Source organism: Ascidia mentula, chromosome 8, assembly GCF_947561715.1.
Source record: "Ascidia mentula chromosome 8, kaAscMent1.1, whole genome shotgun sequence".
Classification (NCBI taxonomy): Eukaryota; Metazoa; Chordata; class Ascidiacea; order Phlebobranchia; family Ascidiidae; genus Ascidia; species Ascidia mentula.
Genome location: NC_138573.1, coordinates 18,999,401 through 19,021,003, shown reverse-complemented (window position 1 = coordinate 19,021,003; position 21,603 = coordinate 18,999,401). Strand labels below are relative to the sequence as shown.

Here is a 21,603-nt window from a genome sequence, read left to right as displayed (position 1 = left end):
CATTCGACTCTCGATTTTTGCCGATTAAATCTTAATTGTTTTAAGATAAATTTTTATCCTCGAACTGTGTTGTATTTTCTTCTGCAGAATTGTTGAAGGTTAATTTTTCCAGAATGCATGGTGAAAAAGAGATAGCCAATGAGTTGAAAAACAAATGCATGACAAATGGAGAAGAAATCAACCCCAGAGAATCAGCAAAACTTCTCCATAAACTGGGACTTGTTTACAAAGAGAAGAGTCCTGATAAGATCAGCCTCATTCAGAGTGTTGCTTTGATGACATCAGCTATTATACGTGAACCTGATAATGTTGAAGAAATTAAAAAGGATCTCACTGATTTATGTTTGCACATTTTAACTTTGGCCAATGCTTCAAAGTTGGATATTAGCTTGGTTGATGATGCTGTAGCTGAAGCTAAACAAGCAATTAAAGTGTTTCGTGAAACAACAAAACAGAAACTAGAAAGTTTAAAACCAATCAGAGATGAACTTAAAGGAGATCAACTTATTGCTGAAAGAAATCGGAGAGTTGAATTTATGAGCAAATTACAAGATTATGTCACCAAACAATACACAGAAGTAATGCAACTAATTGCTAGACATACAACTACCATAATGGGGAAACCACCTTGCAAGTTTGCACTGGTTGGAATGGGATCTTTAGCCAGGAAAGAAATTACTCCATATTCTGATTTTGAAAATATTATTGTTTTGGAAGAAGGTGTCCAGCACTTGCAAAACTTTGAAAACAGTTTAAAATATTTCAGATGGTTTGCTACAGTTTTCCAAATGATTCTTGTTCGATTGGGTGAAACCATCCTTAAGTTCTTGGTTATTCCATGTTTAAATGATCAATTTAACAAAGAAAACAACTGGTTTTTTGATAAATACACTCCATGTGGGATTTGCCCTGATGGGTTTGCTCCACAAGCTAGTAAGAATCCATTAGGAAGACAAACAAAGACAAAGAAGAAGCCATGGATCACTGAGCTGATCAAACCAGTTAATGAGATGGTAAAGTATTTGGATACTGAAGAAGATTTAAAGGAAGGGTATCACTTGGGTGATATGTTGACTCACACTTGCTTTGTGTATGGGGCATATGAGTTGCACACTCTCTTTAAAAGACAAGTTGAAAAAAGATTAGACAGTAGAATACTGGGGGAAGAAAAAAAGCAACAAATAAAAGAAGACTTGCAACCATTCCCAGTCCTTAAGGTCTCTGTTGAATATGAGTACATCGATATCAAAAGATTTCTTTACAGAAGTTCTTCACTCTTCATCCAAGCTCTTGGAACACTTCATGGCAGTCTCTTCTCAAATAGTTTTGACATCGTCGATGATTTGTTAAGTCGTGACATCATCGACAGTGCGACCCATGAGGAATATCAGTTCTCCCTGGCTATCGCTTGTGAAATGAGATTGAGAACTTACAGCAATGCTTCTGCTCAAGATGACTTTCGTTACAACAGTCATTGGGCAAATACACAATCCTGCATACAAGATTTAGCCAGACACATTGGAAACAGGGCAGTAGTGGATTGTTTGACCATTGCAGCAGTATTACAGGAGCAGATCAACAAGTTACTACAAATTGATCAATCAAGGCCACATAACATCTATTTAACACCAATATTTGCTGCAATTTATGTAGGGTTGTTTAATTTTGCTGTTCAGTTGATAGAAGAAGCAATCAGCTTGCCGGAAGTGGAAAAGACATTCTATAAAGTCATGTTGTTACCTTATCTGATGACTTCCCTAAATTCATGTGGACAATTTAAGTTATGTGTAAGACTTGTCAAAAAATGTCTACCTGCTATCAGAAAGTCTCCTCACCAAGATTTAGCTTATGTTTTGATGTACAGCGGTGGTCAAGCCTTACTTTCTCTGAAGAAGTCTAGGCAAGCTTTAAAGCTATACAGGAAAGCAAATTTCTATGCTTATGCTAATCCCACAGATGGGGCAGTACATTTACAAGTAAACATAAAGTTTGCCAGATGTTTTTTTGAATTAGGAAGATATACAAAAGCCCTGAAGTACTATAAACGTGTTGATGACATTTTAACCAACAGCAAAAACAAGAAAAACCTGCCTGCTATTGATCCAGAATTTTTTCAGACTTATGCTGGCTGTTTAAGGGGTCTAGATAGACACAAGGAATCAGAAGATATCTCTAACAAAGTGCTGATGGAAAGACAAAAGTTACATGTTGATGAAGAATCTGATCCTAGTACATTAATAGCTTTGACAAGCCTGGGTGACAGTTTCTACAAGCAAATGAAGTATGATAAAGCTCTTTCTTGCTATGAAAAAGCATTGAAACACCGATTTTTGAATGAGTTTCTTCTCAAAAAAGGGGAATTTCCACTTTTTATCCGAAAAACCCGATGCCTAGTTAGGTTACAAAAAGTACATGAAGCTTCACAATGGGCCAACGACAATTTTAATATTAAGTATTTCACAAGCTTGGACAAAATAAACATTCAGGATGTTATTACAACACTGTTGGACTTGGTTGACATTATGAAGGAAAGAAGGAGTTTTTTCCGAGCTTGGCGACATTTCAACCAAGCAGAGCAACTTCTTCCACTGGCTGAAAGGTGTATTGGTAAATTAAGGAATGGGGGAAGCAAGTTTAAAGCTAGAGAACCAGTTCATCAGCATGTCATGTCAAACCAATATGATTTTTATGCAAGATTTGTTGAATTTTTAAGTGAACTGGAACAATTCGCAGAATCAGTGAAGTATGCCAAAAAGGGTTTTCATATTGTTTTCTGTGGTGAATGGTTGGCAAAAATCATTGAAAAAACTGACGCTGCATTTAACCTTGTTGTGTCATTGTCCAACTGTCATCGCTACAGAGAATGCCTTGATGCAGCAAAACATGCAATTACACTTTACAAGTTTGCTTATGATGACTGCTACTTTAACAGAGAATTTTGTGAAATTGTGAAAAGACACATTAAGTCTGAGTCTCAACTTGGAATCAACTCCGTTCTTCCATATAAATGCACACCATCTATATTTTTTAATGCAGATAAATAGTCGGTAGATGTCGCCAACAAGAAGTTAAATTCTTTGTGCAATTTGTCTACAGTGCTTGCATTCATTTTCTTGGATACAACAAGTCTTACAAAGCTTGTTTTTCTTTGTGACTCTTTGATCATGATTCAAGTGGTTGAATTATAATTTCCAACATTCAATGTTAATAAGAATGTGGTGGGTGTAACATGGTTGGACATATGTTATGTTTCACCTTCGGGCCTTTTGTGCGCTAAATTAGGCAGATAACCTGGCCTAATGCCAGCTCCCAACCAGAATGTCATTTATAATTTTCTGGTGTAATGTGTGCTTTCTCATTCACTGTGGCCTTTTTTTTATCATACTGTTAATTGTTACTGTGATGCTATTTTGATGCAATGTTCTGCTTATTGTCAATTAAAATTTATGTTTGTAATTTTTGTATGATGTCTATGTCAAAATTGCTGCTTTATGGCAAAAGTATTTCATAACCATGAGATCCCTAAACAAAAATTTTTATTTGCTCTTTGTGGTTAAATTTTCTACAAATCCCATTTGCTTTTTAGTAAAAATGATGTCCTTCCTAAGGTCAAAAAGCCACCTCGGTCAGCTTAGAAAAACATAGTTAACCGCAGAGAATTTAAACCAATAAAACCGTTTGAAAAAGTACGAAACCAATTTAAAAGGCGCCAAACGACACTAACCTTAATTTTGGGAATGTTGTTGCTTTGAAGACACAATATGACCATACGGTTCTGTGGTCGTTCGTATGCTTCATGATCCTGTTCACTGTATGTTATGTACATTCATCGTAAGATTGATTGATCAGTTGTGTTCTCCACAAACGTTTGTCACTGAGATGATTTCACGATATGGGATGAGCAGAATGCATGCAGCAACTCGAAACTAGTAACACGTGTTCATGGTTTTGCGTCAACAATGGGTCCGACGTCACAATGCTGCAGATAAAGATAAGCGGAAAATACATTGGCAGGGAGTTTTTTAATACAACGCGTGTAGCGCTGCTGTAAATTATTTCGTGAGAAAAATTTCATATTTAGGCAAAGCAGAAATTGTCGAAGCATAGAAGGGTGATTGTTTGGAAAAACCATTGAAAAAACTGGCGCTGCATTTAACCTCGTTGTGTCATTGTCCAACTGTCATCGCTACAGAGAGTGCCTTGATGCGGCAAAACGCTTATTAACCCGAAACCTGGAATTTTATCCCTAAATGCAACCTAACTTTCCTTGTGTATAAAAATGTATGAGAATTTGTCGCAAAAAAATATGAGGAGAAAATTTTGCCAATAAATTCACAGAAATAATTTAACATGATTTTTTTGCATATCACCGCATGTTTAGCGTACGCGTGTAGGAGTATATTACAAATAGAATTTGGAACAGAGAATCAAACAGTGGTGGAATATAGCCGGTTTACACCAGTTCCTGGAAGTGAATGAGCTTATACCGAATCGGAATGACCTTATAAAAGTATGTAGTTGTATGTTTCACTTCTCGCATTGTATACCCGCGGTTACTATGGCATGCTGCTAGTGAGAAAACCGGATATATTTAAACCCCACCCACTGCCCTTAAACCATTTGAAAGTGGAAACACACCAAAGCGTTTTGGGTTCTTGTTTGAAATGCTTTTGTTATATAAAGTGTGTGTTCATTGTCTTTGAGAAAAACGCAAGTTGAATTACTTTATCTCCCTGTTAAGGGAAGGCAATGAGCTGAACAAATATCCAGCAGATATAACGAGTTGTTTTTATTTCATTGCGCTACTTTTGACAGTTATAGTTTAAGAAAACGAGGTAAAAACAAACAGCCACAATCTAAGAGGTTTATGAGAAAAGCGAAGCAAAACGTAGTTCAAACTATCAGTGAAAGCGTTTAAAAACATTTGGAGCATCTTAAGGTGTAAGCAAAATTCTACACAAGGATACAATAACGCGCATTAAAATAAACTGAATAAATGCAAAAAGAATTTCCCGGTTTAGTTTCAACGATAATCAGGTTCGATTCCTAATTAATTCCGACCTTCCAACAGTCTGGACGTTTCGCTTTTTTCCACTTCAAGTCTTTGAAGTTTAACTCTGGCCGTCCATGTCAGGATGGATCCAATAAACATCACCAAGCTTTCTAATATCAGGACAGCGAATCCCCCCAAGTAATTGTAAACGAACCGACCTAACTCAGTAATTAGAGTGCCATATAAAGTGTCGATGAAAACCACCCAAAGGTTAACAAACCCCACGTCCATCGGGTAAGTGTGTTGTGTGATAATTTCCATGACAGCGACAAAACAAATGCGGGCAAAGACCGCGTAAACTGCGTTGAACGCAAGCACGAACCAGCCCAATTATTTAGGTACAAACAAAAAACAAAATATTGTCTTTTGCAAAGCACAGAGGTTGTATAACCTATGCATGTACCTGTGATTAAGAAACATTTATATGTATAAGTGCCCAAAAAACATGGGTTTCGCTACTAATTATTTTCAGACAATAAATGTTTAGAAAAGGTGAGTGTTATGGTTTCTTCAAAACCTGTCAAATTTCAACTGTCTCCCTGTGATTCTTGGTGACGTATAAACATTATTGTACGTTAAACTTTAAAAACACCATTATTTCTTGAGGTATCCGACCTTAGTATACTTACGCAACTGCAGTGGAACAATAAACCTTCAATAAGCTGCCCTGTACAGGTGCAAGACAAACTGACTCTCCTGCATCAATGGCACTTCCACATGAAGTTTGAAACTTCCAGCATAACGCGGGGTAAACCAGACTTCGATGAGTTAAGAAATCCGTGTTGTTTGAAAACTAGTCACGATTTGTCCAAATAACTTTTGTTCAGCGAAGAAAGTAAACTAAATTGCCGGACGATGGAATTTACACGAAAAAAACATTGCATTTTCGTAAATGATATGAGATTTTTCTAAAAAGTCATATCAAAACTTTTCATATAATCGACGCACAGGTTTTCATATAATCCTGAAAGCTAAAAGTAAGGCAAATCGGTAAGCTACGTTTTATAAACAATTATCAGCTATGCAAGAAGAATGCAAAAGCGGTTGCCTCATCTAAACGTCAGCAAAGAGTTATATTTAAATAGAATTTTCAAACGCCTGTAAACAAAAAACTTGCGGACAGAATCACCAAATCAAAGCCAAGAAAATCATGATGATATTGCAGAACTATTCCCGGAACCTAATGCAACGAAACATACACCGACTCTATATATCCTGCATCACATTTCGTCAACATGTAATGAGGTTACACCAAATTTACATGCAATGATACACGTTAAACATTTTATTATACTTGACATCAAATTACTAACAGAAGTTTACGTTACAAAATTAGCATTGCATTAATTCTCATAGTGTCGAATAGAATGGAAGAATGTGCAATGACCAAACGCCAGACTGTAACGCAAGCAGAGGAAATAATTAACGCTAAAACATGAACCAGCACTTAACAGTTCACATGGGAAACAAGATTTTCCCACACACATGCATTAAACATATTGCACAACTCAGCGGCTGCCTTTGTGTTGATGACGTAGCTATAACTTAGCTTGGAAACTATAAATTCGCACACATATATTTGCATTTGTTTTCAGAGAAATTCTGAGGTTAAGGTTTGCCAACATAAATTTACCAAGTGGACGCAGGTGGGTTCAATAATGCTGTGCAAACCCTGGACATTCTCCATGTATCCAAATATTTCCTGTGTGTTTATTTCCTGTCACAGACATAATGTAGATTTGAATTCAACATGTAATATACTGATGTGCTGTGAATATGCAAATGCACTGCAGTTTTAAACGGCAGATAACGTGAACGATCAAGCATTTCGTAGTCCGCTGCAATGCAACCCGACGGAAGCAAAACAGTAAAATTAAATCAAAATTCAAAAGTTTTGAACAAATTTGCCCAAACATTTTGTGACAGATGCGGAGAAAAATACAACGAAAAAAATAAACAAATTTAGGATGAACATAATTAACATTGTTGCAAAACAACGGGCATTGCATTGCATATGTTTTGCAAACAACAGGGTTTGTATGGCATTTCTATGCTGAAACTATATACTTAACATAATATTGAGACAAATACACTGAAATAAGGTTGAAGTTTGAAAAAAAAAACAGATCAACAAGTTTTTTATGCAATATGAATGAACTCGGTCATCGTTACTGTTGGTGGAAAGTGCAGAAATACAACAGAACACAGCAATGTTACTACTGATGAGGTAGAACAAGAACTTGACATATGTTTTAAACTAAATACAAATGTGTACAATAGAATTTTATACAAATGATCCAAATACAAATAAACACTATAACTTAGTAAAGTAGTTTTTACTTTATGAAATAAATGATAAAATAAAACATTCATTCTTTGAGCTTGGTCATTTCCAAACTAATGTTCCACAATCTTTCAGCATCAGCATCATTTTTTGTTGCTTTTGATTCATTTTGCAATTTGCAGTCGCTGATATAAAAAGGGATTACTACACTACAAACTAGCTTACAACTTTCTTCATAATTAACAAGGCAATAGTGAATGCAAAATACTAAACAACCTGGTTAAACTGGCCCAAATGTCCCACTTTAACTACAACCAATGTATTGTAAACGTTTATATTACTAATGACAGCGTGGTTTACACAAAATTTTTATGTTGAGTTTTGTAGGAAGCAAAGAAGCAAGAAATTGTCATAATTAAGCAATTTTGAGAAGAAATTAATTACTCACCCAAAATATTTCCCAGTAACCCCATCTAACTCAGGAGCAACAGCACAATATATAGAAGTCTGCGCTCCTTCTTCAGGTGTTTTCCACTTCGTGAAAAATCGATATGTTTTAAGCACAGTCTTCCACATCCAACTTCCCGGCTCATCAAAATGCCTCTGCAGGTCAGTTTTCACAACTCCTGGATGGAGACTGTTCACGGTGACACTGCTACCTGGTTCATCAACATGTTTACTCAACTTGTGAATATTAAAATGGAAGTGTTAACAAGTATGTGCAGACCTATGTTTCACTTCTCGCATTGTATACCTGCGGTTACTGTGGCATGCTGTTAGTGAGAAAACCGGATATATTTAAACCCCACCCACTGCCCTTAAACCATTTGAAAGTGGAAACACACCAAAGCGTTTTAGGTTCCTGTTTGAAATGCTTTTGTTGTATTAAGTGTTCATTGTCTTTGCGAAAAACGCAAGTTGAATTACTTTATCTCCCTGTTAAGTGCAAGAAGTGAACAAATATCCAGCAGATATAACGAGTTGTTTTTATTTCATTGCGCTACTTTTGACAGTTATAGTTTAAGAAAACGAGGTAAAAACAAACAGCCACAATCTAAGAGATTTATGAGAAAAGCGAAGCAAAACGTAGTTCAAACTATCAGTGAAAGCGTTTAAAAACATTTGGAGCATCTTAAGGTGTAAGCAAAATTCTACACAAGGATACAATAACGCGCATTAAAATAAACTGAATAAATGCAAAAAGAATTTCCCGGTTTAGTTTCAACGATAATCAGGTTCGATTCCTAATTAATTCCGACCTTCCAACAGTCTGGACGTTTCGCTTTTTTCCACTTCAAGTCTTTGAAGTTTAACTCTGGCCGTCCATGTCAGGATGGATCCAATAAACATCACCAAGCTTTGTAATATCAGGACAGCGAATCCCCCCAAGTAATTGTAAACGAACCGACCTAACTCAGTAATTAGAGTGCCATATAAAGTGTCGATGAAAACCACCCAAAGGTTAACAAACCCCACGTCCATCGGGTAAGTGTGTTGTGTGATAATTTCCATGACAGCGACAAAACAAATGCGGGCAAAGACCGCGTAAACTGCGTTGAACGCAAGCACGAACCAGACTTGATTAATGAACACGCCCGCCGCCACCAGGGCGGTCGCAAAGACGGAACACAAATTAGCTACTTTTAATGTTACGACGTAATTTTTGTATCTGTCCACAAGCTTCCCGCCAAAACCAGCACCAAACATGCCGCCAATACCGTAACTTATCAAAATCCAACTTGTCATTGCGTAAGGATTAGTGACCTTCATGGCTCGTATGATTTCACCCAAAAAAGCGATCTCCATGGCATATGTCTGAAGATACAAACCCCAGCAAAATGCAAGCATTAAAAACGTTCCATCGGAAAACAGTCTTTTCATTTGATCCAGAAATGACCTGAGGTTTTCCACGAAGGAAGTCTGGTCGTCCGACACATCCTCCTTGACACGCTTGAGTGATTGCGCGTGGGTTGGTGGCTTTGGTGGAAGGTCGGTGACGAAAAAGTAATAAAACAAAAAGATGAAAGCCGCCACTGAAGCGTAAGCAATGTAGTACAAGAAGAGAGACTTGACGCTGGATCCCAGCGAATTCTTTGCATGATCACCAAACAGGTTTGTGATCCCTTCTGATGCGTTAAGCTGTTTCGAGCTCGTATTGGAGGGAGTTTCCGGGTCAACGATGTAACCCATCAGACCTGACCCCAGTATCCCGCCAAGCGAACTCCCGAACATACTCAACCCCATCACCGTCCCAACTTCATTGTCGGCGAACCACAAAACTGCAAACGTCGAAATTATCGTTTTGGACAAAAGTCTCCCGATTCCAGTTAAGATATTCCCGAATACAGCCAAGCCGAAGAGCGAGGGGTGAAGGAAAGAAGAACTGAGGAGTCCAAGACCGAGAGTCAGACAACCCGCTCCAACCAGCAGAAGTCTGCGTAACTTTATCTTCTGCCGAAACGAGAGCCAGGCAAGAAACGGGATAACCAGCATGGACCCCATGTATCCTCCAGTTAATATTAGGTCGACCTGTGCGTAGGTGACACCGAAATATTCCGCGTAAACGTCATTGACGACGCCGTAAGATAGATTCGCAACCGCCGCAACTTGGTACAGTGACGTCGCTGCTGCAATCAACCATCGAACTCGGGAAAGAGCAATCTCCTGCGCGGCCATGCCCAATTATTTAGGTACAAACAAAAAACAAAATATTGTCTTTTGCAAAGCACAGAGGTTGTATAACCTATGCATGTACCTGTGATTAAGAAACATTTGTATGTTTCTTCAAAACCTGTCAAATTTCAACTGTCTCCCTGTGATTCTTGGTGACGTATAAACATTATTGTAAGTTAAACTTTAAAAACACCATTGTTTCTTGAGGTATCCGACCTTAGTATACTTACTCAACTGCAGTGGAACAATAAACCTTCAATAAGCTGCCCTGTACAGGTGCAAGACAAACTGACTCTCCTGCATCAATGGCACTTCCACATGAAGTTTGAAACTTCCAGCATAACGCGGGGTAAACCAGACTTCGATGAGTTAAGAAATCCGTGTTGTTTGAAAACTAGTCACGATTTGTCCAAATAACTTTTGTTCAGCGAAGAAAGTAAACGATGGAATTTACACGAAAAAAACATTGCATTTTCGTAAATGATATGAGATTTTTCTAAACAGTCATATCAAAACTTATCAAAACGACGCACAGGTTTTCATATAATCCTGAAAGCTAAAAGTGAGGCAAATCGGTAAGCTACGTTTTATAAACAATTATCAGCTATGCAAGAAGAATGCAAAAGCGGTTGCCTCATCTAAACGTCAGCAAAGAGTTATCTTTAAATAGAATTTTCAAACGCCTGTAAACAAAAAACTTGCGGACAGAATCACCAAATCAAAGCCAAGAAAATCATTATGATATTGCAGAACTATTCCCGGAACCTAATGCAACGAAACATACACCGACTCTATATATCCTGCATCACATTTCGTCAACATGTAATGAGGTTACACCAAATTTACATGCAATGATACACGTTAAACATTTTATTATACTTGACATCAAATTACTAACAGAAGTTTACGTTACAAAATTAGCATTGCATTAATTCTCATAGTGTCGAATAGAATGGAAGAATGTGCAATGACCAAACGCCAGACTGTAACGCAAGCAGAGGAAATAATTAACGCTAAAACATGAACCAGCACTTAACAGTTCACATGGGAAACAAGATTTTCCCACACACATGCATTAAACATATTGCACAACTCAGCGGCTGCCTTTGTGTTGATGACGTAGCTATAACTTAGCTTGGAAACTATAAATTCGCACACATATATTTGCATTTGTTTTCAGAGAAATTCTGAGGTTAAGGTTTGCCAACATAAATTTACCAAGTGGACGCAGGTGGGTTCAATAATGCTGAACAAACACTGGACATTCTCCCTGTATGCAAATATTTCCTGTGTGCTTATTTCCTGTCACAGACATAATGTAGATTTGAATTCAACATGTAATATACTGATGTGCTGTGAATATGCAAATGCACTGCAGTTTTAAACGGTAGATAACGTGAACAGTCAAGCATTTCGTAGTCCGCTGGAATGCAACCCGACGGAAGCAAAACAGTAAAATTAAATCAAAATTCAAAAGTTTTGAACAAATTTGCCCAAACATTTTGTGACAGATGCGGAGAAAAATACAACGAAAAAAATAAACAAATTTAGGATGAACATAATTAACATTGTTGCAAAACAACGGGCATTGCATTGCATATGTTTTGCAAACAACAGGGTTTGCATGGCATTTCTATGCTGAAACAATATACTTAACATAATATTGAGACAAATACGCTGAAATAAGGTTGAAGTTCGAAAAAAAACAAGTTTTTTGTGCAATATGAATGAACTCGGTCATCGTTACTGTTGGTGGAAAGTGCAGAAATACAACAGAACACAGCAATGTTACTACTGATGAGGTAGAACAAGAACTTGACATATGTTTTAAACTAAATACAAATGTGTACAATAGAATTTTATACAAATGATCCAAATACAAATAAACACTATAACTTAGTAAAGTAGTTTTTACTTTATGAAATAAATGATAAAATAAAACATTCATTCTTTGAGCTTGGTCATTTCCAAACTAATGTTCCACAATCTTTCAGCATCAGCATCATTTTTTGTTGCTTTTGATTCATTTTGCAATTTGCAGTCGCTGATATAAAAAGGGATTACTACACTACAAACTAGCTTACAACTTTCTTCATAATTAACAAGGCAATAGTGTGTTACGTTTTAATGCGTGTTCTTCTGTAAACTCCGTAATCCGACACCAATCAGGTAATCAATCTTGTATTAAGATGGCTGAAACGTACGCAGCAGTCCAAATGAAACCACAAGTAGAATGGAATGGAATAGAATGGAATGGAATAATCATGCAAGCCAATGTGGCCCATTTAAAGCATGAACACAAGTCACAAGTGCCCGCTAGGCATGTCAGGGCTGACCAACAGGTTACAGCACTTTATAGTCCTTTATTGTTTTAGAGCCAGGGCGGTCGTTGTTTAAAGGTCTGTAATACCACGTTTAGTTTGACCTCTGTACGTGGAAACCCGGTCACGAATATAAACAGTTCCAATATTACAATTTTCATATTAATATACACTGTGTTCGCTACACTTGCCCCTTCGTGCGAAATGTTTCATTATCAATTTAAAACCACACCAAAGTTTTGGTAACAAAGGTAATTGTCGCAATCAATTCCAAAACCGACGCAACACACACAAAAAAAAATTGCTTGATGCATGTGGAATAAACGATCACAAGTTGCGTCGACGTTGTTATTGATTCCGATGTTTGGTGTGGTCTCCAAGGGTTCGTGAGCTCGTACAGTTCAAGGTTCGAAGTGTTGTGCTGAAAAATGAAAACAAAGAAAGAAGAGTATATTCACAAAAATAAGGCGTTTATGAAAATTGCGTGCTGCGTTAAAAAAAAATTAGATTTTAAATTATAGTGTACCACAATTCCATCGCATTATAGCTTGCGCAACAAATGCTTGCATTTTCTCTTGGGTCGATAGAAAAAATAAGTATGTATAAGTGTGTGTTCAGGAAAGAACGACCCGCATGCGACTTAAAAATGCGCGTATATATATAAAATAATGGCTCAGCTGTATGGCCTTCAAAAAGTAATTGGCTCATATCTCGTATATGTAAAAAGTGTTCATCAGTCAGTATATATGTAAAAAAAATGCTGGCCTTGCAAAAGCAATAAAAAAAATGTAATAAGTCCGTTATCCTCAATGCCAGTTTTGGAATAATGCTGTGGAAAAAGCACGTCACACCATACAGGTAGTGAGCTTCCGAAAATAATGGGCTTACGCGAGTTATTCGTCCTCTCGTAAAATATTTACGCTACAAGAAAATGTCATGAAAGAGTAGACGAGGACTAAGTTTGTGGCACTAGTGTGGTAAAAAAATGTTTGTTTTGGAAATAGCAGCAACAAATGTCATAAACATAAAAATGGTAGCTTAGTTCAAGTTAATTCATGTCACAAAAAAAATGTGGGCCAAAAACTTCATACGCGAATTAAGTACATTATCAGTTTCATGCTTCTACTAGCCATAACCCCTAACTAAAAACTGGCAAGGATTTTTTCCTAAAGGGCAAAAAAAATGCTGTAGTGTTGTGTGTGTATATCTGCGACCTTGCTTAGCGCTATTTGCGTCAGGCCCTTAGCTGCGCCACCTCAGTGAGGGTTTTCTATAAGCAGACAAATGTTAGGCTAGGTTCCACAATTCACCATTAATTAACGTCAACACGTATGCCCAAAAAAAAATCAACTAATGTTTTGGTGACAAGATTTACGTCAAACTAAGGCTACATTTTTAACAGAAAATACAATATAGGGCAATAATATGATAACATAACCACAAAGGATAGGCGTATTACTTGTGTTCACAAAACTTAACAAAACATGCTTTGCAGCAGTTCGACTTGAAAAACGTATATAGAAAAAATGTATCGGTTACAGTACCGGGTCAGAGTAGGAGTGGTAGGCGTGGTCTTCCATCGATGTAGCAAAGTTCCGTGTCCCATAGTCCAGTAGAGGTGTTACAGGAAAATTGTTTTCTTTCACAGGACCAAAATTCCATATAATCCAACCTTGTATGAAAAGTTCACAATCCTCGAATCCAATTTTTGTTGAAGTGAGTATTCCAATGGTGGAATTTTTGCGTCAGTCATAACGGCGTCAGTGAATCAAAAATTTGCAATCTTCAGAAGTCCAAAGTTTGTCCAAATTGTTGTGAAAAGAATCTGTACAGCACTCGAGTTTTCCAAGTTTAAAGTTCGTATTCCAACAAAAGAAGTCAATCAACAGTTCATTGTTCTTCAATGACAGACTTCTTGCGGTTACTTCAGCGTTACAGCAAATGCAAGCATAATTCCAAAGGTCTTGTACTTACAGTTTTGCCTTGTCGTTGCTGAAGAACCATCACGTCGGGGTCACCAATGTTACGTTTTAATGCGTGTTCTTCTGTAAACTCCGTAATCCGACACCAATCAGGTAATCAATCTTGTATTAAGATGGCTGAAACGTACGCAGCAGTCCAAATGAAACCACAAGTAGAATGGAATGGAATGGAATGGCCCGGTCACGAATATAAACAGTTCCAATATTACAATTTTCATATTAATATACACTGTGTTCGCTACAAGTGAATGCAAAATACTAAACAACCTGGTTAAACTGGCCCAAATGTCCCACTTTAACTACAACCAATGTATTGTAAACGTTTATATTACTAATGACAGCGTGGTTTACACAAAATTTTTATGTTGAGTTTTGTGGGAAGCAAAGAAGCAAGAAATTGTCATAATTAAGCAATTTTGAGAAGAAATTAATTACTCACCCAAAATATTTCCCAGTAACTCCATCTAACGCAGGAGCAACAGCACAATGTATACAAGTCTGTGATCCTTCTTCAGGTGTTTTCCACTTTGTCAAAAATCGATGAAGTTTCAAAATCTTCTTCATCATCCAACTTCCCGGTTCATCAAAATGCCTCTGCAGGTCAGTTTTCACAACTCCTGGATGGAGACTGTTCACGGTGACACTGCTACCTGGTTCATCAACATGTTTACTCAACTTGTGAATATTAAAATGGAAGTGTTAACAAGTATGTGCAGACCTATGTTTCACTTCTCGCATTGTATACCCGCGGTTACTATGGCATGCTGCTGGTGAGAAAACCGGATATATTTAAACCCCACCCACTGCCCTTAAACCATTTGAAAGTGGAAACACACCAAAGCGTTTTAGGTTCCTGTTTGAAATGCTTTTGTTGTAGTAAGTGTTCATTGTCTTTGAGAAAAACGCAAGTTAAATTACTTTATCTCCCTGTTAAGTGCAAAAAGTGAACAAATATCCAGCAGATATAACGAGTTGTTTTTATTTCATTGCGCTACTTTTGACAGTTATAGTTTAAGAAAACGAGGTAAAAACAAACAGCCACAATCTAAGAGATTTATGAGAAAAGCGAAGCAAAACGTAGTTCAAACTATCAGTGAAAGCGTTTAAAAACATTTGGAGCATCTTAAGGTGTAAGCAAAATTCTACACAAGGATACAATAACGCGCATTAAAATAAACTGAATAAATGCAAAAAGAATTTCCCCGTTTAGTTTCAACGATAATCAGGTTCGATTCCTAATTAATTCCGACCTTCCAACAGTCTGGACGTTTCGCTTTTTTCCACTTCAAGTCTTTGAAGTTTAACTCTGGCCGTCCATGTCAGGATGGATCCAATAAACATCACCAAGCTTTGTAATATCAGGACAGCGAATCCCCCCAAGTAATTGTAAACGAACCGACCTAACTCAGTAATTAGAGTGCCATATAAAGTGTCGATGAAAACCACCCAAAGGTTAACAAACCCCACGTCCATCGGGTAAGTGTGTTGTGTGATAATTTCCATGACAGCGACAAAACAAATTCGGGCAAAGACCGCGTAAACTGCGTTGAACGCAAGCACGAACCAGACTTGATTAATGAACACGCCCGCCGCCACCAGGGCGGTCGCAAAGACGGAACACAAATTAGCTACTTTTAATGTTACGACGTAATTTTTGTATCTGTCCACAAGCTTCCCGCCAAAACCAGCACCAAACATGCCGCCAATACCGTAACTTATCAAAATCCAACTTGTCATTGCGTAAGGATTAGTGACCTTCGTGGCTCGTATGATTTCACCCAAAAAAGCGATCTCCATGGCATATGTCTGAAGATACAAACCCCAGCAAAATGCAAGCATTAAAAACGTTCCATCGGAAAACAGTCTTTTCATTTGATCCAGAAATGACCTGAGGTTTTCCACGAAGGAAGTCTGGTCGTCCGACACTTCCTCCTTGACACGCTTGAGTGATTGCGCGTGGGTTGGTGGCTTTGGTGGAAGGTCGGTGACGAAAAAGTAATAAAACAAAAAGATGAAAGCCGCCACTGAAGCGTAAGCAATGTAGTACAAGAAGAGAGACTTGACGCTGGATCCCAGCGAATTCTTTGCATGATCACCAAACAGGTTTGTGATCCCTTCTGATGCGTTAAGCTGTTTCGAGCTCGTATTGGAGGGAGTTTCCGGGTCAACGATGTAACCCATCAGACCTGTCCCCAGTATCCCGCCAAGCGAACTCCCGAACATACTTAACCCCATCACCGTCCCAACTTCATTGTCGGCGAACCACAAAACTGCCAACGTCGAAATTATCGTTTTGGACAAAAGTCTCCCGATTCCAGTTAAGATATTCCCGAATACAGCCAAGCCGAAGAGCGAGGGGTGAAGGAAAGAAGAACTGAGGAGTCCAAGACCGAGAGTCAGACAACCCGCTCCAACCAGCAGAAGTCTGCGTAACTTTATCTTCTGCCGAAACGAGAGCCAGGCAAGAAACGGGATAACCAGCATGGACCCCATGTATCCTCCAGTTAATATTAGGTCGACCTGTGCGTAGGTGACACCGAAATATTCCGCGTAAACATCATTGACGACGCCGTAAGATAGATTCGCAACCGCCGCAACTTGGTACAGTGACGTCGCTGCTGCAATCAACCATCGAACTCGGGAAAGAGCAATCTCCTGCGCGGCCATGCCCAATTATTTAGGTACAAACAAAAAACAAAATATTGTCTTTTGCAAAGCACAGAGGTTGTATAACCTATGCATGTACCTGTGATTAAGAAACATTTATATGTATAAGTGCCCAAAAAACATGGGTTTCGCTACTAATTATTTTCAGACAATAAATGTTTAGAAAAGGTGAGTGTTATGGTTTCTTCAAAACCTGTTAAATTTCAACTGTCTCCCTGTGATTCTTGGTGACGTATAAATATTATTGTAAGTTAAACTTTAAAAATACCATTGTTTCTTGAGGTATCCGACCTTAGTATACTTACTCAACTGCAGTGGAACAATAAACCTTCAATAAGCTGCCCTGTACAGGTGCAAGACAAACTGGCTCTCCTGCATCAATGGCACTTCCACATGAAGTTTGAAACTTCCAGCATAACGCGGGGTAAACCAGACTTCGATGAGTTAAGAAATCCGTGTTGTTTGAAAACTAGTCACGATTTGTCCAAATAACTTTTGTTCAGCGAAGAAAGTAAACTAAATTGCCGGACGATGGAATTTACACGAAAAAAACATTGCATTTTCGTAAATGATATGAGATTTTTCTAAACAGTCATATCAAAACTTATCAAAACGACGCACAGGTTTTCATATAATCCTGAAAGCTAAAAGTGAGGCAAATCGGTAAGCTACGTTTTATAAACAATTATCAGCTATGCAAGAAGAATGCAAAAGCGGTTGCCTCATCTAAACGTCAGCAAAGAGTTATATTTAAATAGAATTTTCAAACGCCTGTAAACAAAAAACTTGCGGACAGAATCACCAAATCAAAGCCAAGAAAATCATGATGATATTGCAGAACTATTCCCGGAACCTAATGCAACGAAATATACACTGACTCTATATATCCTGCATCACATTTCATCAACATGTAATGAGGTTACACCAAATTTACATGCAATGATACACGTTAAACATTTTATTATACTTGACATCAAATTACTAACAGAAGTTTACGTTACAAAATTAGCATTGCATTAATTCTCATAGTGTCGAATAGAATGGAAGAATATGCAATGACCAAACGCCAGACTGTAACGCAAGCAGCCCAGAGCAGAGGAAATAATTAACGCTAAAACATGAACCAGCACTTAACAGTTCACATGGGAAACAAGATTTTCCCACACACATGCATTAAACATATTGCACAACTCAGCGGCTGCCTTTGTGTTGATGACGTAGCTATAACTTAGCTTGGAAACTATAAATTCGCACACATATATTTGCATTTGTTTTCAGAGAAATTCTGAGGTTAAGGTTTGCCAATATAAATTTACCAAGTGGACGCAGGTGGGTCCAATAATGCTGTGCAAACCCTGGACATTCTCCATGTATCCAAATATTTCCTGTGTGTTTATTTCCTGTCACAGACATAATGTAAATTTGAATTCAACATGTAATATACTGATGTGCTGTGAATATGCAAATGCACGGCAGTTTTAAACGGTAGATAACGTGAACAGTCAAGCATTTCGTAGTCCGCTGCAATGCAACCCGACGGAAGCAAAACATTAAAATTAAATCAAAATTCAAAAGTTTTGAACCAATTTGCCCAAACATTTTGTGACAGATGCGGAGAAAAATACAACGAAAAAAATAAACAAATTTAGGATGAACATAATTAACATTGTTGCAAAACAACGGGCATTGCATTGCATATGTTTTGCAAACAACAGGGTTTGTATGACAATTCTATGCTGAAACTATATACTTAACATAATATTGAGACAAATACACTGAAATAAGGTTGAAGTTCGAAAAAAAACAAGTTTTTTGTGCAATATGAATGAACTTGGTCATTGTTACTGTTGGTGGAAAGTGGAGAAATAGAACAAGAACTTGACATATGTTTTGAACTAAATGCAATTGTGTACAATAAAATTTTATACAAATGAACCAAATACCAAGAAGTACTTTATCAATACAGATACACATTGTGATTATTAAAGTAGTTTTTACTTTATGAAATAAATAATAAAGAAAAACATTCATTCTTTGAGCTTGGTCATTTCCAAACTAATGTTCCACAATCTTTCAGCATCAGCATCATTTTTTGCTGCTTATGATTCATTTTGCAATTTGCAGTCGCTGATATAAAAAGGGATTACTACACTACAAACTAGCTTACAACTTTCTTCATAATTAACAAGGCAATAGTGAATGCAAAATACTAAACAACCTGGTTAAACTGGCCCAAATGTCCCACTTTAACTACAACCAATGTATTGTAAACGTTTATATCACTAATGACAGCGTGGTGTACACAAAATTTTTATGTTGAGTTTTGTAGGAAGCAAAGAAGCAAGCAATTGTCATAATTAAGCAATTTTGAGAAGAAATTAATTACTCACCCAAAATATTTCCCAGTGACTCCATCTAACTCAGGAGCAACAGCACAATATATAGAAGTCTCTGCTCCTTCTTCAGGTGTTTTCCACTTTGTCAAAAATCGATATGTTTTAAGCACAGTCTTCCACATCCAACTTCCCGGTTCATCAAAATGCCTCTGCAGGTCAGTTTTCACAACTCCTGGATGGAGACTGTTCACGGTGACACTGCTACCTGGTTCATCAACATGTTTACTCAACTTGTGAATATTAAAATGGAAGTGTTAACAAGTATGTGCAGACCTATGTTTCACTTCTCGCATTGTATACCCGCGGTTACTATGGCATGCTGCTGGTGAGAAAACCGGATATATGTAAACCCCACCCACTGCCCTTAAACCATTTGAAAGTGGAAACACACCAAAGCGTTTTAGGTTCCTGTTTGAAATGCTTTTGTTGTAGTAAGTGTTCATTGTCTTTGAGAAAAACGCAAGTTGAATTACTTTATCTCCCTGTTAAGGGAAGGCAATGAGCTGAACAAATATCCAGCAGATATAACGAGTTGTTTTTATTTCATTGCGCTACTTTTGACAGTTATAGTTTAAGAAAACGAGGTAAAAACAAACAGCCACAATCTAAGAGGTTTATGAGAAAAGCGAAGCAAAACGTAGTTCAAACTATCAGTGAAAGCGTTTAAAAACATTTGGAGCATCTTAAGGTGTAAGCAAAATTCTACACAAGGATACAATAACGCGCATTAAAATAAACTGAATAAATGCAAAAAGAATTTCCCGGTTTAGTTTCAACGATAATCAGGTTCGATTCCTAATTAATTCCGACCTTCCAACAGTCTGGACGTTTCGCTTTTTTCCACTTCAAGTCTTTGAAGTTTAACTCTGGCCGTCCATGTCAGGATGGATCCAATAAACATCATCAAGCTTTGTAATATCAGGACAGCGAATCCCCCCAAGTAATTGTAAACGAACCGACCTAACTCAGTAATTAGAGTGCCATATAAAGTGTCGATGAAAACCACCCAAAGGTTAACAAACCCCACGTCCATCGGGTAAGTGTGTTGTGTGATAATTTCCATGACAGCGACAAAACAAATGCGGGCAAAGACCGAGTAAACTGCGTTGAACGCAAGCACGAACCAGACTTGATTAATGAACACGCCCGCCGCCACCAGGGCGGTCGCAAAGACGGAACACAAATTAGCTACTTTTAATGTTACGACGTAATTTTTGTATCTGTCCACAAGCTTCCCGCCAAAACCAGCACCAAACATGCCGCCAATACCGTAACTTATCAAAATCCAACTTGTCATTGCGTAAGGATTAGTGACCTTCATGGCTCGTATGATTTCACCCAAAAAAGCGATCTCCATGGCATATGTCTGAAGATACAAACCCCAGCAAAATGCAAGCATTAAAAACGTTCCATCGGAAAACAGTCTTTTCATTTGATCCAGAAATGACCTGAGGTTTTCCACGAAGGAAGTCTGGTCGTCCGACACATCCTCCTTGACACGCTTGAGTGATTGCGCGTGGGTTGGTGGCTTTGGTGGAAGGTCGGTGACGAAAAAGTAATAAAACAAAAAGATGAAAGCCGCCACTGAAGCGTAAGCAATGTAGTACAAGAAGAGAGACTTGACGCTGGATCCCAGCGAATTCTTTGCATGATCACCAAACAGGTTTGTGATCCCTTCTGATGCGTTAAGCTGTTTCGAGCTCGTATTCGAGGGAGTTTCCGGGTCAACGATGTAACCCATCAGACCTGTCCCCAGTATCCCGCCAAGCGAACTCCCGAACATACTTAACCCCATCACCGTCCCAACTTCATTGTCGGCGAACCACAAAACTGCCAACGTCGAAATTATCGTTTTGGACAAAAGTCTCCCGATTCCAGTTAAGATATTCCCGAATACAGCCAAGCCGAAGAGCGAGGGGTGAAGGAAAGAAGAACTGAGGAGTCCAAGACCGAGAGTCAGACAACCCGCTCCAACCAGCAGAAGTCTGCGTAACTTTATCTTCTGCCGAAACGAGAGCCAGGCAAGAAACGGGATAACCAGCATGGACCCCATGTATCCTCCAGTTAATATTAGGTCGACCTGTGCGTAGGTGACACCGAAATATTCCGCGTAAACATCATTGACGACGCCGTAAGATAGATTCGCAACCGCCGCAACTTGGTACAGTGACGTCGCTGCTGCAATCAACCATCGAACTCGGGAAAGAGCAATCTCCTGCGCGGCCAT

General features: G+C 38.1%; 4 protein-coding genes across 4 annotated transcripts; 1 reads left to right on the top strand and 3 right to left on the bottom strand.

The window, feature by feature from the left end:
• The first annotated feature begins 97 nt into the window (after nucleotides 1-97).
• Nucleotides 98-3,442, top strand: LOC145911270 (uncharacterized). Its single transcript, XM_082998557.1, has one exon. The coding sequence runs from the start codon at nucleotides 114-116 to the stop codon at nucleotides 3,042-3,044; it is 2,931 nt and encodes a 976-aa protein (XP_082854683.1). The 5' UTR covers nucleotides 98-113; the 3' UTR covers nucleotides 3,045-3,442.
• Nucleotides 3,443-7,422: 3,980 nt separating this feature from the next.
• LOC145912187 (choline/ethanolamine transporter flvcr2a-like) lies at nucleotides 7,423-10,013 on the bottom strand. The gene is made up of 3 exons (XM_082999594.1): nucleotides 8,597-10,013; nucleotides 7,786-7,996; nucleotides 7,423-7,522 (listed from the first exon to the last, which is right to left on the bottom strand). Exons 1-3 carry the CDS (start codon nucleotides 10,011-10,013, stop codon nucleotides 7,423-7,425), a joined length of 1,728 nt encoding a protein of 575 aa, XP_082855720.1.
• Nucleotides 10,014-15,552: 5,539 nt separating this feature from the next.
• LOC145912186 (choline/ethanolamine transporter FLVCR2-like) lies at nucleotides 15,553-16,980 on the bottom strand. Its single transcript, XM_082999593.1, has one exon. The coding sequence runs from the start codon at nucleotides 16,978-16,980 to the stop codon at nucleotides 15,553-15,555; it is 1,428 nt and encodes a 475-aa protein (XP_082855719.1).
• Nucleotides 16,981-18,254: 1,274 nt separating this feature from the next.
• On the bottom strand, nucleotides 18,255-21,603 carry LOC145912185 (choline/ethanolamine transporter flvcr2a-like). The gene is made up of 4 exons (XM_082999592.1): nucleotides 20,187-21,603; nucleotides 19,371-19,581; nucleotides 18,812-18,875; nucleotides 18,255-18,380 (listed from the first exon to the last, which is right to left on the bottom strand). The coding sequence occupies exons 1-4, from the start codon at nucleotides 21,601-21,603 to the stop codon at nucleotides 18,255-18,257; spliced, it is 1,818 nt and encodes a 605-aa protein (XP_082855718.1).

Excerpts from the sequence above, each read along its gene's own strand:
- LOC145911270 (XM_082998557.1), top strand. The coding sequence starts at position 114 with ATGCATGGTGAAAAAGAGATAGCCAATGAGTTGAAAAACAAATGCATG.
- LOC145912187 (XM_082999594.1), bottom strand. The coding sequence starts at position 10,013 with ATGGCCGCGCAGGAGATTGCTCTTTCCCGAGTTCGATGGTTGATTGCA. Across the intron at positions 7,997-8,596 it reads AACGTCCAGACTGTTGGAAG|GTAGCAGTGTCACCGTGAAC; the intron begins GTCGGAATTAAT and ends TTGATGAACCAG. Across the intron at positions 7,523-7,785 it reads GTTACTGGGAAATATTTTGG|CGACTGCAAATTGCAAAATG; the intron begins GTGAGTAATTAA and ends TTTTTATATCAG.
- LOC145912186 (XM_082999593.1), bottom strand. The coding sequence starts at position 16,980 with ATGGCCGCGCAGGAGATTGCTCTTTCCCGAGTTCGATGGTTGATTGCA.
- LOC145912185 (XM_082999592.1), bottom strand. The coding sequence starts at position 21,603 with ATGGCCGCGCAGGAGATTGCTCTTTCCCGAGTTCGATGGTTGATTGCA. Across the intron at positions 18,876-19,370 it reads GTCACTGGGAAATATTTTGG|TTCAAAACATATGTCAAGTT; the intron begins GTGAGTAATTAA and ends AATTGCATTTAG. Across the intron at positions 18,381-18,811 it reads CCAACAGTAACAATGACCAA|GAAATAAACACACAGGAAAT; the intron begins GTTCATTCATAT and ends TGTCTGTGACAG.